Source organism: Pinus tabuliformis, chromosome J (genome assembly GCF_031772625.1).
Source record: "Pinus tabuliformis cultivar Carrire ecotype Pingquan chromosome J, CPIR1, whole genome shotgun sequence".
In the NCBI taxonomy this organism is placed as follows: domain Eukaryota; kingdom Viridiplantae; phylum Streptophyta; class Pinopsida; order Pinales; family Pinaceae; genus Pinus; species Pinus tabuliformis.
This window is the reverse complement of record NC_142295.1, coordinates 20,098,854-20,116,242: the sequence shown is the minus strand read 5'-3', so window position 1 is coordinate 20,116,242 and position 17,389 is coordinate 20,098,854. Positions and strand designations below refer to the sequence as shown.

At 42.9% G+C, this 17,389-nt stretch overlaps 1 protein-coding gene across 3 annotated transcripts in view; it reads left to right on the top strand.

The window, feature by feature from the left end:
• The window catches only part of LOC149225205 (synaptotagmin-1-like), a 237,446-nt gene that overhangs the window by 136,358 nt on the left and 83,699 nt on the right, over positions 1-17,389 (top strand). For all 3 annotated transcript variants that reach the window (XM_089376991.1, XM_089376990.1, XM_089376992.1), the window contains one exon: positions 2,055-2,131. In XM_089376991.1, the coding sequence (XP_089233117.1) occupies positions 2,055-2,131 (77 nt within the window). The remainder of the gene's footprint in view (positions 1-2,054; positions 2,132-17,389) is intronic.

Below are 17,389 nucleotides of genomic sequence, written 5' to 3'. Positions count from 1 at the left end.
TATTTTTGAAATATCTTGGGAAGCCCAATACAAGGAAGAAGATTGCAAAGCAATATTTGGCGCCATAAGATGTTACTTGTGGATTGAACATTGATATTTATTCTCTATTACTTGTTGATGCATGATGCTTTTTGTGTGAGCTTTATGAATATTTTCCAGTGTGAAAACATTGACCAAGAAAACACTTGGGCAATAACTTTTGAGAATTGTTTATTTGATGCTTTTGTATTTGTGCCATCTTTAGATTTATCATCTCCACAAAATTACTTGTGTTGTTGGGTGTATTTAGTATTTACAACCTGTTTAATCCATGAGTTACAACTTAATCTAGATATTTTAGAAACATATACAGTAAAATTATATATGCTCCAAATGTTGGCAATGTTGTCCCAAGCTCTGTGGAGAAAGTCTATAAAATTGTGATAACATTGGGAACTCGCTGATTTTATTGACCGAGTTTTTCACAATTTTTTTCAGAAATGAAAAACTCAGGATTTAATCATAACTTGGAATAAAATTGGGTGTTTAACCAAAAACTCATGAGTGAGGTGTTGGGTCACGTATTTGTTAGGAAGATGTCGATTTTTCCACTCATTTTTCACTCTGATCTTTGTGATTTGTGCCTATGGAGAGAGGAGGTGTTTGTCACTGCCCAAGAGGAGGAGATTTACCTGATTGTGGGTGAGACAACTTCATAAAAAACCTGATGTGGAAGCCATTTCATTGGACCATATTGACACCACTACTGCATGGAGGGTTGAGATTAAGAGGCCTATCATGGACTCAGTCCCTGATTGGTTAGAGGTGGATCTGGAGGAACTGGAGTTGAAGGAGGTAGCAGCTGCAGGGGAGAGAGAGGTAGAGGAGTAGGAGGAGGATGAGAAGGAATAAGAGGTGGAGTAGGAGGAGGAGGAGGTGACACCATCTAGGATGGGTAGTAGCAGAGGACAGAGGTGACCTATTTTTGCTTCTAGAGGACGATAGAATCCATTTGGAGCTCTAGGGGCAGGGCCTTCTTCCTCTAGAGGAAAAGGCAATGCCATTCCCTATTCCCATTAAAGGGGCAGAGGAACTTAGTGACTGATTAGTTTATGACATGTAGATGATTGATGATGATAATATACATTTATTATATTCTTTGTTGACATTTTGACTCTCGACACTGAGTTAGGACTAAGGATTCAGGACTTGATTCACTGTTGATATGCGATGTAGCACTAGAGTTCTTATACATCTTATATATTAGCTTTCTTTTCATATTTATGTGGAAATGCATTTATCTGATGTTGTGGATACTTTAGATGCTAAAAAAATAAAAAAAAAAGAATGTTTTTGTACTTTTTAAATTTCTGGACCCTTGCCGATTTATTCCCGAGGTCAAATTTTTCCACATTTGTCCCAAGGACTATATCAAGGCGCATAGTACCACCTTTTTATGAGGTAGTGACTGTAGTTAATATCTAAGTGGTGTTAGCCTTGTAAAATAATCCTTTACCAAATTCAACTGAAACCAACAAGAAAAATTAAAGTAAAAAATAAAAAAGTTAAATACCCAGTTCTTATGTTGTTACTTGAATAAGTCCTCCTTTGACAACATCGAATTGATATAACTTTGTTTCTTATTGTGGAAGGTTCATAATGCTTTGCGAAAGTGTTTATCGAAGAAAGCGCATAGTTTGCTTGTTGTTGGCATGCAGCAATATTGCCTTTTGATAATGAGATTCATCTCATATTTTGAGTAGTAGAAGTTGAAAGAAATACAAAATTGATGCATCCATAAATAAACATATCTAGGCTTCACCAAATGCGTTATTTAATCTTATGCAAATTACCCATTTTTCTAGAAATTCATTTCTAGAGATTATAAATGCATAACATAATACAATATTTGAAAATTTTGTCTAGGTAGAAGTTGCTAACTTTAGCTTTGTGAACTGGTTCTTATGCTTGTTTTATGAGTGTTGCAGTACCAATGGAGGTCTTGGTAAATACTTTGTCATTGTGCCTTTTTATTTGTTTTGACTAACAATCTTCTTGTTTTTTCCCCTTTTCAGGAGACAATTAAAGAAAAAGTTGCAGAATTATACTTGTGGCCAAAAACTCTTGAGATACCTATTATAGATGATCCCAGGTATAGTTGTAACTTCTACCGGGTAAATGTTTCTCTAACATGCTTTTATCTGATATGCAAACTTCTTTTCAATTTTGACTTTATGAAAAGCAACATAGATTAACTTTGGCAGCCCTAGTTAATATCTATAAAAAATCTTAATGATAGATGCACAAGTTGAGAAATTAGTGTTTGAATAGGATGCCACTGACTTTAATGCTAGTCTCCCATCAATAAGGTCCCACTATTGGTTAAGGTAGCTCCATTTTGGTAGGGCCCCATAGTGGGTATTAAATGAGGTGGCTACATATTGACAAGGAGAATGTCTAGGCACGGGGAAGTGTTATATATGGCCCTTTATTTGCATTATTTTCTCATGATCTAATGATAACTTAGACATTCATGAGCGTTTGATGTGTTAATTTTTGGTCTTCAGGTTGGAGTGCAACTTCCTTTATTATCATAGCTTTTAACTTGCGATATAATGTTCTGCTATTATTCTGCATTTATGAAAATATTATAATTACATGAAGATAATGACTCCTAACTATTGCAACATTGTGCATTTATAAATATGTTTGTCATTAACAAGGGGAATAGCTTAGTGCGGTGATCTACATTCAGGGGCACTGACGCGCATTTATTGTGAAATTGAAAAAATAGGCCACATTTATCCTGCAAGAATTGGGCAGCACTATCCTTTTGGACCACACACTGCATATTTGAACTATGTCCTATTTCAGAAGAGCAATAAATTGCTGGACTTGATAATATGGTATGAAGCATTACTGAAAGTAAATGATTGCCTACTTGTTTCGTAGAAGACACGAGTGTACCTTGCATATTTGGAGTAGATTCGAGTAGTGGTATACCAAACTGTTTCAATGCCATGTACCAAAAGGCTTATTGTTAAATGTTGACTGCTTTCTGGCTTTTCTTTTCTTACCAATTTTGGGATTGATATTAGTTCTTTTGCCAATATAACTAAAGCATATCTAGAATGGTACATTTTGATGTGCTTTACATCTCCTTTTTATGGTTATGAGCATGATGATTGTACATTTGGCATTGTATTGGATCCATGGTTATATATGTGGTAATCTTTTGCTTACTGCATATGTATTTTCATATATGAGCCACAATGAAATCATGCAATAAGGTAAATTATTGAGTTGGAATGCATTTTGGGCATTGATAATCACAATGAGATCCACATTGGTCACATGCATGCCTAGTTGATGGATTTATATGTACCTGTTATATGTGTTGAGATTTGTAGCTTGGGAGGTACTCTAATCCTTGAGGATCAAGGGTTTGGAGGAAAGAGCTCCACAAGTGGCTTTGTGGGCTTGAAATCCAAGCCTGGGGTTTTGCACCCAAAGTTGTTGGGCCAAAACCATGGAGATATTTCTACATGTGATGGATGGAGATGATAGAGGATGGCGAGGAGAATCCAGCACAACGAAAATCGTCGAAATCCGAGTTGTAGAAGATGAGATATGAATTTTTGAAGATATGATGGGTTAATTTGTCTAGTTGGGCAAGTTGACTTGAGGTCAAAGTGGTGCCCAAAGACAAAGACATTGGAGCCACTTGGTGCATATAAATATAGTTCAAGTATGAGGTTATTTTACACATCCTAAGATGCATCAATCATCACAAGGAGCTCTGAAATATAGTGCGAGTCTGTAGCAAGGGAGGCTGAGGTAGGTAGCCGAGTTTGTGGAGATCATTTCACTGTTTTGGGTGCGAGTTTCTTAGGAGAAGGAGCCACAGCTCTGAGGCAACCAATATGGAGGCTTGAGGGCAGTTTAGTGACCACGTTGGAGCAGTCTTACCTTGCAGATCAGGTCGCAGACTATAGGTGAGTTAGATGATTGTTTTGTGCATGGATCTGGGTTTTATATCTCTGTTTACAGGGCTGCAGTGAGGGACTTCTACAACAACAGTTGGATGAATTTAGAGGGCTGAAAGGCCCTCCTAACCAGGTCGCAGTCATCACTAAGGGCAGCGAGGCAAAACAAAGGTATTATCCTTGTATGCTGGGCTTGTTTACAGTGCTGGAGTGAGCAGATTGCTTCAGGTCTGAGTTGATTGTTGTAGGCAGCTTTGTGGAGGTGCCCAAGTCCTACAACATCACCTTGCATACCTAGGAACCTTGAGCTGAAGAAAGCAGCCTGTTTGGAGAAGATTAGGGCACTGGTGTAGGGCTGTTGGTGTAATGTCCCTTCCTAAATTATTTTGGAACATGATTAATTTCTACATTTTGGGGCCGATTTTGGAGGTGATGGGGCCCATTCGATTCCATTAGGAGGCTAGACTTAGTAGAAGTTATTTCAATGTGGTTAATTTGTACGTGGGGGCCACCCACACTAGGAGAATGCGCATTCCCTAGTTCGATTTGCATGGAGGGGAAATCGATGGTTAAGTGAGGGAGCCACGATGGAGGGAAAAGTACTCCACGAAATCTATACAAGGAAAGCAGCTCTCCTCATTTCAGCATCTTATATTTTGACATATTGAACTCAATCTTAGTTGCTCGAGCTGCTTAGCTGGGTTAATGTGCTGTTTAGCACACGAGTGTCTCCGAGTGGAGATCTCACCACTTGCTTCAGTGGACTTCGAGTGCCAGCCCTATGAGGGAGTTCTTCATCATCTCAATTCGTGCAGCAGTAGGGAGACGAGTTACAACAACTGTAAGTCGAGTACCAGCAGCAGGGGGATTTACAACAGTGAAGGGATTGCGTAGTCACAGCGTGAGGCACTCCGGGAAGTTGGGGAGACAGGAGCATCCTTTCATCATTTTCAGGAGTATAGAGGGCAGCTACAGACAAGAGGGCCATCCTACACGCAACTCTCATTTCATCACACGCAGGACTACGTCATCTCCTCCATCACTACACGGTCATTAGAGTGAGACTCTTTGGGACAGCACCATCCAGGGGAGTTTGGAGCTGGGGTGTTGGGAGATCATTTGGAGGGCCATTTGAGGAGGATTGTTGGAGTTGGGAGAGCAGATATTGATAGCATCAGTTACAACAACAAAATTCGAAATTGGAGGAGGGCCAAGCTATAAAGGGTCAATTTTTTAAGGTTGGAATCAAGTGAAATCCTTTTTGGGTTTTTGTGGGTTTTGGGCAAGGATCACACTTCTAATTTCATAGAATTTTCTGGCTAGATTTGAGGGTTCAAATAGGGGTCCCAACTCAGCCAGCAGTTAGAGGAGCTAAGGGGAATTTGGGCCAAAATTCCGAGTTCAACATTTGGCCAATTCCTTCGTGGATTATTCTAGGTTTCTTGCATAGAGGCTCGAATTATTTTCCCAGAAATTTCTGAGCGACAGGGAAGGCTCTAATAGCAGGTCATTTCAGGCAGCAACACCTTTCTGGGCAGTGACAACGCAACTCTTGGACCAAATTACCAGCAAATTTGAGGAGGGTGTTCCATTGTTCATTTTGGGCTTTTGCTAGCTTGCATAGAGCAAGCCCAGGTGCACACATTCCAACACCTTGTTGTACACCTCTTCCCATTTAATAAAAGGAGTAGACAATGCAATTTGGTTGCCAATTTTGTGGTCTAATGGTCTGAATTAATTTCATGGTGTTATTTTTATTGTCTGCTTTGCATAGCACTATTTTCCCTAGTTTGGAACATTACAGTGGTATCAGAGCATGATCTTGGCCTAGCTGTGGGAAACTAGCTAGAAGATCATGGAAGCTTTGGGTATGAGTGCACAGTGACGGGTGAAACCGGAGACAAACCCATGGCTCAAGGGAAATCCAGTATGCAGAAATTCTGGGGTAGAATTCATTGGGACGATGAGCGGTTGGCCCAGTTGAGGAGGGTGACAGACCAAACCCATCCTCACCCTTACAACAGAGACGTTAGAGGTGAGCAGGCCATGGGGGTGAAGCCATCTACATCATGTGGGGAAAGTCGACCAGATCAGGGCACCAGATCTCCTGAAAAGGAGTAGGCAGGACAGAGATAGTTAGAGGGTGAGACCAGGGGGCACTTTTTCTGATTGAGACCTAGCTTTAGATATCATGAGCCTGAGAAGGAGGTTGAGCATGATGCTGAGAGCCCACAAGATGGTGAGGAGCACATTGATATACCCGATGTGGCACAAGAGTCGCCTTTATTAGAGACCTCTTTGATAGCTCCAGTTGACACCTTGGTGGAGAAGATAGAGCCTACGCACATAGAGCCATTTGTTGAGGAGGAGCCACCCATGGATGAGATGCCAACAGTTGCTGAGGTATTTGGAGATGTGATTGAGTTTACAGGCGATAAATGCCCACGACAGTTCCACTAGTTTCAGGCTAACCTTCTAGCATTAAAAAGGATGGTCACATTAGTGCGTGAGGCTATTCTGTAGTACAACGAGGAGTTGGAGGTCATGAGAGCGGTTGTCCACGGCCAAATTGACTCACGTTGGGGAGCGGTTGGATTCCCTACTAGTGCAGTTAGAGTGCATGTTGGAGTGTGAGAGCAGCACTCTTCAGACATATATAGACAGGGCTGGTAGCATTGTTAGGTTACCTTGGCCCATTGGACAGAGAGAGATAGAGCTACCTAGTCGGATTTTATGTATTGACCAGGATAGCGAGATGAGACGACTTGAGTTGCACAGGGTGCAGCACCCGCATGCTGGGGTTGTTCTATGTGCAGGAGTTTGTGCATTCGATTCCTCTTTTGGGGTTGGGTGGCGAGTGATTCTGAGTTGGTACCTGGTGGAGTAGGCTATGGAGATGGTAGTGGACCTAGGTGGAGCTCAGCAGGAGTTTCCAAGCATTGGGGATGCTAGAAGCCCTGACTGGCATTGGGATCCGGGAGGGACCACCTGTCATTCCTAGGTATACCGGTTGACTATGACCTAGATGGTATAGTTAACCTAGCAGTTGAGCGTGCACCTTCGCTAGGAGAGTTTTGGTCAGCACCAGTGGCCAACTAGTTTATGGACAAGCTTCTTGGGTTGACTTGGTACGACATTTGTACACAGGATCACGAGGTGATCAACACACTCTGGTAGGAGTTTGTCGGAGGAGGTGGCATTGGTAGGCCACCAGATGGCGCCTTGTATGGAGTTGGGGATTCTTCACTTTTGTGTGGGGCACAAAGGACGCAGAGGAGCAACGCAGGGGTAGCATCACTGCTGACACATAGGGAGATTCACTTCTCGGATCCCTTAGGGAGGATTTGAAGTGAAGATCCATTCACTAGAGGGTATGATGATGCAAGGATGGAGGTGATGATACCGGTTGGGTGTGGGTCAACGCATAGGGACATAACTTTAGGCCATCTCATTCGGGGATGGGTAGGAGCATCTAGCGTGGAGCATTGGTCTGCAGACGGGCATGGAGACGCATGGGGGAGTGCTTCACATTGCACTGAGTACATGTGGGGAGTGACCGGTGCAGTGACACAGGCGGGACACAAGACGATATAGGATGGCATAGTCGTCGTTGGGGGTATCCAGTGGTGTACAGGGACAGGTTGCGACATACAATGGCATGTCGAGGAATGTGGTCTTGCTTGGTGGTGTGTAGTGACGCATGGTGCGGTACAATGGGCTCTTGGAGTGTTGCCTCCAAGGAGGCATATGGACAGGGGCATTAGGTGTACTGTTGGATGCAGCGCACCTAGGATCAATGAGGACAATGTTGAGCATCTAGGGACACCATGCTTAACGGAGACAGGGCTTCGAGGGAGTTATCAGTAGATCCGAGGTAGAGAGTGTCGTCTGTAGGATCACTCTCAGGCATTCCGGCAGAATTTTTTATCATACACCTTGGGACATACCTGCCCATCATCCTCCAGTGTTGCTTACAATCACAAAGTGCTTGGTTTTTTCACCTTGACACTCCGTTAAGGCAGCAGGGTATGGGAGGCTCACCCTAGACAGTTGGATGAGACACCGCGTGCCATGAGCCAGGAGGAGACTCTTCAGTTGAGACCCTTGGTAGGTGCATGAGTTGTGGATACAGGTTTAGGGATGGCGTGGTTGATAGCCGAGGTAACATATATTCCACCCCTGAGCTCACACTTGAGGGATGGTGGATGGTAGACTTCGTCTACAGGAGGGTACCTAGACTCCGAGCAGTGTCGAGGTGTATCATCAGGAGTTGGGATAGCAGATTTCACTGCGTGGTCTGGCAGGAGCAGGGTAGGTTCACAGGCATGAGACCTACTCCTTATACTTGGGGTCTACCCAAGGAATACACACAGGGATCGAGATGAGGGCCAGATGGGTTCTAGCTGGTAACGACATTACGCAGCGACATCTTGTGAGGAGTGGGAGTTATGAGCTCCCCATATGTTTGGGGAATCCGGGGATCTAGTTGGCGGGCAAATCACTCCACTTTGTGACGAGCGAGGTCATGGTAGAGGATGATCCAGTTCGCTTTGGGTTTGACACATGGGGGATCACTGAAACCTCTACTGCATGGCGAGGCAAACTTGTCTTGTTATGGCTCAGAGTTGAGATTGGAAATGGAGGGGTAGATATTGGCATCATGGAGATGCCCAAACCAGATGAGCTTGACTCTCACAGATTTTTCGCCACTAGGCCTCAAGAGTGGAGGATACTGTCTGTGCACTATGGGGAGTATGTCATAGTCAAAGTAGCGCAACGTCAGCATGGTGGCACCACTCTGGGACTAGCAAGGAACTGGGTCATCGCAGCTCAATAACCTTTAGGGATGCGTTGGCTGCTATGGGGGGGATCATACAGATCTTCCTTTGGGCTTTAGCGAGTCATTGATGGAGCAGGGGACTTTTGGTAGTTGCACTAAGCAGGATAATGAGTGGAGCGAGGGGAGCTTCATGTTGGACAAGATGGCCTAGAATCCTGGTATTGAAGGATTCTTTCATATCAAGGACAATGCAGAGGTCAGGCATCATCCAGTGGTACATCTAGGACCTTGATACATTTTGCAGTGACAATGGGGAGCAACAGTTAGAGAGGATGCTTGCTCAGGGATTGCTTGAGGACAAACGATTTTTGGTGCATTGGAGGAGCTTACCGAATGAGGATGCTACTTGGGAGGGCGAGTGCATACTTGAGCATCCAACACTGAAGTTGCTTGGGGACAAGCAACATTTGGGAGGGGAGGACTATAATGTCCCTTCCTAAATTATTTTGGAACAAGATTAAATTCTACATTTTGGGGCTGATTTTGGAGGTGATGGGGCCCATTCGATTTCACTAGGAGGCTAGACTTAGTAGAAGTTATTTCGATGTGGTTAATTTGTACGTGGGGGCCACCCATAAAAGAATGTTGAATGAATTAATTCACATGGAGCAAACAGCTCAATGATAATACAAAGATATTTACAAGAATAGAAACATCAGGTTTCTATGTAGAATATCGAACAAAACAGTTTCATCTAAGAAACTGCTAAAAGAATAAGAATAGAAACATCTAAAAGACTGAGCATTACTAAATAGAGATATAGAGATATATTCTAATACCCTCCCTTAATGCTCAATCTATTTACAACACCAATAGACCCGCGAAATTTTACAAATTTATCAGGACCAAGAGGCTTGGTAAAAATATCGGCGGGCTGCTCTGTGGTGGGAACATAGTGCAACTGAACTGAGCCGTCTTCAACCAGCTGTCGAATGTAGTGGCAGTGAGTTTCCACATGCTTTGTTCGTTCATGAAAGACAGGATTCTTGGCAAGTTTGAGCACTCCCTGATTATCACAAAACAAAGAAGTAGGCCCTGTCTGAAAAACATGCATATCTGCAAGCATACGACGAAGCCAAACTGCCTCACAGGCGGCCTTAACTGCTCCCCGATACTCTGCTTCTGTTGAGGAGAGAGCCACTACCTGTTGCTTCTTACTAGTCCAAGTAACAGCTCCAGATCCTAGACTAAACACATACCCAGCTGTAGATTTACGGTCATCAACCGAACCGGCCCAGTCAGAGTCAGTGTAGCCACTGAGAACAGGAGTGGAGCTGTGAGTATATAAGAGGCCATAATCAGAAGTACCACGCACATATCGTAGCACCCGCTTTGCTGCTATCCAATGATCAGCTTTAGGAGCTGACATAAAGCGAGAAATGTAGCTTACTGCAAAACTGATGTCAGGTCTGGTAGCAGTAAGATAGATGAGACTGCCCACTAATTGCCTGAATAAAGTTTCATCCACAAGAGGAGAGGATGACTGTGCTGAAAGTTTGAGCCCTGGTTCCATAGGAGTCGTGGCCGGTTTGCAATCCTGCATTCTGAACCTTTCCACAAGATTTTTGGCATACTTGGACTGAGAAAGAAAGATCTGATTTTCAGTCTGCCATACTTCAACCTCCAGACAGTAATGAAGAAGTCCCAAGTCTGTCATCTCAAAAGTTCTGCATAGATCTTGTTTGATCCCATGGATCAAATGTGCAGAGCTGCCAGTAATGATAAGATCATCCACATAGACAACTACAAACAAGATATCATCATCAGTATGCTTGATATACAGGTTTGCATCAGATGGACTCCGCTGAAAACCCTGATCTGTCAGATACTGATCAATTTTTATGTACCAAGCCCGAGGAGCTTGTTTCAATCCATAGATTGCTTTAACTAACCGACACACTTTCTGTTCTTGACCAGCAACCTTGAATCCTGGAGGCTGCGTCATGTAGACTTCTTCTTGGAGATCACCATTTAGGAAAGCACTTTTTACATCCATCTGATGAACTTTCCACTTGAACTGAGCTGCTAGGGCAAGCACCAGCCTGATAGTACTCATCTTGGCTGTAGGAGCAAAAGTCTCCTCATAGTCGATGCCTTCCTGCTGTGAAAATCCTCGAGCCACAAGCCGAGCTTTATACTTGTCTAAGGTTCCATCAGCTTTGTATTTGACTTTATACACCCATTTGCAGCCTATGGGTTTTTTGTCTGCAGGAAGATCAGAAAGAGTCCATGTGTGATTCTTCTGAAGACTCTGAAATTCTGCTTCCATAGCCTGTTCCCACTCAGATATACCCTTAGCTTCTGAATATGTTTGAGGCTCAAAAGTACTGTGAAGGTTAGCCATAAGAGCAAAATTGACAGTAGACTGTTGTCTGTTCTTATGCCTAGAAGTTCTACCTTCAAGGAGCTCATCATCCCGGAGATCACTTATGGTTTTAGCCCACCATTTTGGCCGAAGAGAAGAAGAACCAATATCAGGAGGAAGAGAAGCAGGCTCAAGAGCAATAGGGACAGCAAGAGGGGGATTAGCTTCTGGAGGAAGCTCAGATAGAGTAGTATCAAATCTTGATGCTACATCATCCCTCCCATCAGATGGACTGACTGGAAGAAGAACACTGTGAGGCGGATCCTCAGAACGCTGCTCAGAAGAAGAAGGCTGAAAGAATCCTTTGTCTTCATCAAATACTACATCTCGACTGAAGCTAAGTCGACCAGTGGCTATATCTATCAGCCTATAAGCCTTGTGATGATCACTGTAACCTGTCATCATGAGTTTCTGACTTTTGGAATCCAACTTAGATCGCTTAGCAGATGGAATCCAAACATATGCAACTGAGCCAAAAACTTTGAGATGACTGATCTTGGGCTTACGACCAGACCACACTTCTTCAGGAGTCTTCCCTTTAACAGCCTGAGTAGGGGATCGGTTAAGAAGGTAAACAGCAGTAAATACTGCTTCAGCCCAGAATTTGTTTGGAACACTCCGGTGTTGTAACATGGAACGAGCCATTTCAACAACCGTGCGATTGCGACGCTCGACAACACTGTTCTGCTGGGGAGTGTAAGGTGTGGTGAATTGACGTTTGATGCCATGAATATCACAGAAGTTGGCAAAAGCTGAGGAACAAAATTCCCCCCCATTGTCGGTCCTAAGGGTCATGATATTACAACCAGATTTGTTTTCAACTAAAGTTTTAAACTTCTGAAAGGTACTAAGAGCATCAGATTTATTTTTTAAAAAATACACCCACATCTTTCGACTGAAGTCATCTACAATAAGTAAAAAGTATTTGCAAGCAGTTATAGAAGCTGTATTCATAGGACCACAAATATCAGCATGAAGTAACTGAAGTACCTGGGATGCGCGCCAAGATTCTCCAGTTTTGAATGACGACCGATGTTGCTTTCCCGCTTGACAGGCGCTGCATACCCCCAACTGCTGAGTCTGAATATCAGGTAATCCTGACACAAGTCCCTCCCGAGAGAGCTGAGAGAGATACTGCATATTGAGATGCCCATATCGCTGATGCCATAGAGTACTGATGGGAGAGACACGAGCTGCTAGTGCCACTTCTGGAAAGTCACCGGTGTCAAGTAGCCTGTATAGACCATGGTCCTCGAGGCCAGTAGCAACTGTCAGACTGGTTTCCCTGTCAATGATGGAACACTTGTGTGCACTGAACACAACATCAAGCTGAGGAGAATTCCTCATAATCTGACTGACAGAGAGGAGATTAATCTCCATACCAGGAACATAGTATACATTTAGAAATATGAGCGTGCGTCCACCAGACTGAATTTGAACTGTACCCCTGCCAGCAACAGTGTACTTTTCACCTCCACCAAATACAACTGAATCACTGAAAGGTGAAAAGTCAATAAACCAGTCACGCCTGTGAGAGAAGTGGCGTGATGCACCAGAATCAATGTACCATGCAGAGGAAGGAACATGTTCTGAAGACCTTTTAGCCATAAAGGCGTAAAAGGCAGAATCTGTCTGCTCGGAATGTTCTGCAACATTCGCTGTCTGATGTGACCCTCCCTGTTTCTTTTGTTCAGCAGCAATCCTCTGCCTGCAGTCTTTCTTCATGTGACCGAACTTGTGACAGTAATTACACTGTACACTTTTCTTCCTGTTAGGATCAAAAGACTGAGATGATCCTCTCTGCTGAAAAGACTGAGAGGACTGATATTTTGCAGCAAATGCATTTTCCAAGGGCACTGATGAAGTACCACTACCAAACTGCTGTTTCCACCTATCTTGCTGCAGAAGTTTGGTACATAAATCTGAAAACTTCAGATCAACATTTGTGGTTGTAATGTTGAGTGTTTCAATGAAGTGTTCATAAGATTTTGGTAGACTCTTCAGGGTAATGACTACCATATCTTCTTCCTCCATGGTCCGACCAATGGCGTCGAGCTGATCTCGAATGTCTTTAATTTTGTTGAGATGTTCCTGTAAAGACATATGTTCATCCATCATGATGGAGAACAACTGATTTTTGAGAAAAAAAGCTCTGCTTTTATCAGATGTCTCATGCAATTCTTTCAACTGTTGCCAGATTTCAGCAGCTGTCTTGCCAGAAGGGATCTGTGGTAACTGATCATCAGCGACAGAGAGCTTGAGAAGCATAACAGCCTCTCGATTTCGATCATCAAATTTATTTTGATCGGTCCCGGCTGTACCTGGACGAAGCTCTTTGCCCAAAATGAGTTGATCAAGACGCCTGTACTCAAAAATGGTCAGCAGTCTTTGTTTCCAAATGTTATAGTTGCTGCCATTGAAGCGTTGATTTCCTTCTAACATCAGATTGGTAAGTGTGGCCATTTTCCCAAAAAAAATATAGAAGTCTGACACACAAGAACAATGTTGCTGCCTGTTTATCCTGATGTAAATTAAAAAAACAGACTTTGTCCTGCTAATAATAAAAAATATATAGTTCTGAGAATACAGTTTCCCACAAGAGAATGCAGGTCTACCACACGTGTATACTGATGCAATAAACAGATGTCACAGGTCTGAGTTTGTAATGAAGAATATCAGGATCACAAGAGAAAAAAAATTCTGCTGTTTGGTAACCCACTGCCGGCAACCAGAACCATACATACAGCAAATACAAAATTTGAAATACGGACCCACATATGCTGTCTCAGTTTCACGTTTACACTGCTGGCAAATACCACGGATATATTGGCCCACAAAACAAATACGCAGATCTGAAACAAATACGATCTATGCTTCCGGCAAACACCACGGATGTATTGGCCCACGTGAGCTTCACGTCACGTCTCAGGTATATACGTCTCAGGTATATACGTGTTTGAAAGATACACAGGTGCTGATAACGCGAAAGGTCGCAGGTTCGAGATTTGTATCCACGGATTTGGAAATATATATAACGGGTTTCAAATGTATCCACGGAATGAACCACGGTTTTCAAGTATCCACGGGTCTGCAGTATATATCCACGGGTTTCAAGAAATATATATTAACCACCTGCGAGATTTGTATCCACGGATTTTTGAAATATATATAACAGGTTTCAAATGTATCCACGGAATGAACCACAGTTTTCAAATATGTATTCACGGGTCGGCAGAATATATCCACGGGTTTCAAAAAAATATATATTAACCACGGGTTTCAAATATCTATCCACGGGATTGAAATATCAAGACGCCTGTAGTGATATCCTCCTCTTATCTCATAGCATAGCGGACATCAAAAAATAGGGTGCATTTCCATCCACGGGATTTTGACAGAGTTGAAATAAAAACCACGGGATTTTGACAGAGTTGAAATAAAAACCACGATTTTGAAACCACGATTTTGCCTGCAGATCGAATTTTCAAACCACGACTCTGACTTTCAAAAAAAATGAGTTTTGAGGGAAAACACCTGGATCACGATTGCTGAGGAATTCCACGTTGTGGTCGAGTAGCCGCCAGGCGAAGACGAAGATAGCCGGATTCACAATTCCAAGCAAAACTGGTCAGCCAAAAAAAATTCCGCTCCCATGAAAACAGTCACCGCCCCAAAGTTATTTTCTTAATAAAAAGATCATGCAAGGGAAGAATCCATTTCTGTATCGAGATGGACGACTGTAAGCTTTTATCACAGCGAGCAAAGCCGAGGCTAAGACTCAGTGAAGGCTGCCTGGCTTACAGAGGGCTCGACCTTAGAAAGGACTCAAGAGATTACGATGCAGAGAGAGTTACTGTTCAAGAAATCTCTTAACCTTGCTCTGATACCATAAAAGAATGTTGAATGAATTAATTCACATGGAGCAAACAGCTCAATGATAATACAAAGATATTTACAAGAATAGAAACATCAGGTTTCTATGTAGAATATCGAACAAAACAGTTTCATCTAAGAAACTGCTAAAAGAATAAGAATAGAAACATCTAAAAGACTGAGCATTACTAAATAGAGATATAGAGATATATTCTAATAACCCACACTAGGAGAATACATATTCCCTAGTTAGATTTTCATGGAGGGGAATCAATGGTTAAGTGAGGGACCCACGATGGAGGGAAAATGGAGGGAAAAGTGCTCCACGAAATCTATATAAGGAAGACAACTCTCCTCATTTCAGTATCTTATCTTTTGACATATTGAACTCAATCTTAGTTGCTCGAGTTGCTTAGTAGGGTTACTTTGTTGTTTAGCACACAAGTTTCTCTGAGCAGAGATCTCAACCCTTGCTTCAGTGGACTTTGAGTGTTAGCCCTACGAGGGAGTTCTTCTTCATCTCAGTTCGTAGCAACAACAGGTAGATGAGTTACAACAGCTGTAAGTCGAGTACCAACAGTATGGGGATTTACAATAGCGCGGGGATTGCGTAGTCACAGCGTGAGGCACTCAGGGAAGTTGGGGAGACAGGAGCATCCTTTCATCATTTTCAGGAATAAAGAGGGTAGCTACAGACAAGAGGGCCATCCTACACACAACTCTCATTTCATCACACGTAGGATTGCGTACTCTCCATGACTGCGTAGTCATTGGAGTGAGGCTCTTTGGGGCAGCACCATCTAGGGGAGTTGGAGTTGGGGTTTTTGGAGATAATTTGGAGGGCCATTTGAGGAGGATTGCTAAATTTGGGAGAGCAGAGATTGACAAGATCAGTCACAACAACAAAATTCGAAATTGGAGGAGGGCCAAGCTGTGAAGGGTCATTTTTTAAAGGTTGGAACCAAGGGAAACCCTTTATGGGTTTTGGTCAAGGATCACACTCTTAATTTTATAGAATTTACTGGGCTGATCTGAGGGTTCAAACAAGGGTCCCGACTCAGCCAGCAACTAGAGGAGCTAAGGGGAATTTGGGCCAAAATTCCGAGGTCAACATTTGGCCAATTCCTTCGTGGGTTATTCTGGGTTTCTTGCGTAGATGCTAGGATTAATTTCCCAGAATTTTCTGAGCAACAAGGAAGGCTCTAACAACAGATCATTTCAAGCAGCAACACCTTTCTAGGCAGTAACAACGTAGCTCTTGGGCCTGATTACCAGCAGATTTGAGGAGGGTGTTCCATTGTTCATTTTGGGCTTTTGCTAGATTGCCTAGAGAAAGCCCAGTGCACACATTCCAACACCTTGTTGTACACCTCTTCCCTTTTAATAAAATGAGTAGACAATGCAATTTGGTTGCCAATTTTTTGGTCTATGTTGATCTAGATTGTCACTGATATCAATATGGAAATATTCTGGGATACTAAATATTAATGTGAAGCAAAGGAGAAGCAAATCCGTGAAGTAATAGGAGCAAGAAGCCAAGAAGGAAAGTCATTGGAAAGACATTGGAAGCCATTGGAAGTCAAGAACACGAGCAGTCAAAGAAGAGTTATTGGAAGAGTTCATCGGAAGCAGGTTATCGGAAGTCACAGGAAGAACAACGATATCAGAGGAGCAAAGAGTAACACATCAGTGGAGAAAGAGCTAAAGGGAAGAAGAGCCATAACGGAGGAGTTAACAGTGTTATCGAAGGAATTATATCGGCGTCTTTATCAACGACTTTATTATGTGTTACCACTCGAATTACCCGATTGTGATATTATTAGAATTTCTAAGTTTAACTGTTAGAAATCCTTCCTGTACTTTCTGATTTATTTCTTCCTACTTGTTTTATTAATTAACAAGTTATTTACCATGTAAATACTGAAAATAAATACAAGTACAGTCTCAACACATACAGATCATCAACTGAAGGAAAAACAAGCACACAAGTGACATCATTATTTTTGGACTAATGTCCCTGGAAAAACCCAATGCGGGAAAACTAGTGCAGCTATTTGAGGGTTTTAATATTAAGCAGTTTTAGAATACAATCTAGGTGCCAGAAATGGCTCACCCAACAGAGAATGCCCTCGGCAGTAGTACCTCTCAGTTGGAGACAGATATCAGCACCAATCTGCCCCACGAAATCTCCCAGCGTCAACCTCTAGGGTCTGCGTCAGCCTTACTGGCCCAACGTTAGCCTCTCTGGCCCAGCGTTAGGTTCTCTGGGCTCTGCGTTAGCCTCTATGTCTTCCACGCTGGCCCTCCTCAGGCTTTGCACAACTATTGGCTGCCTCTGTGTGGCCT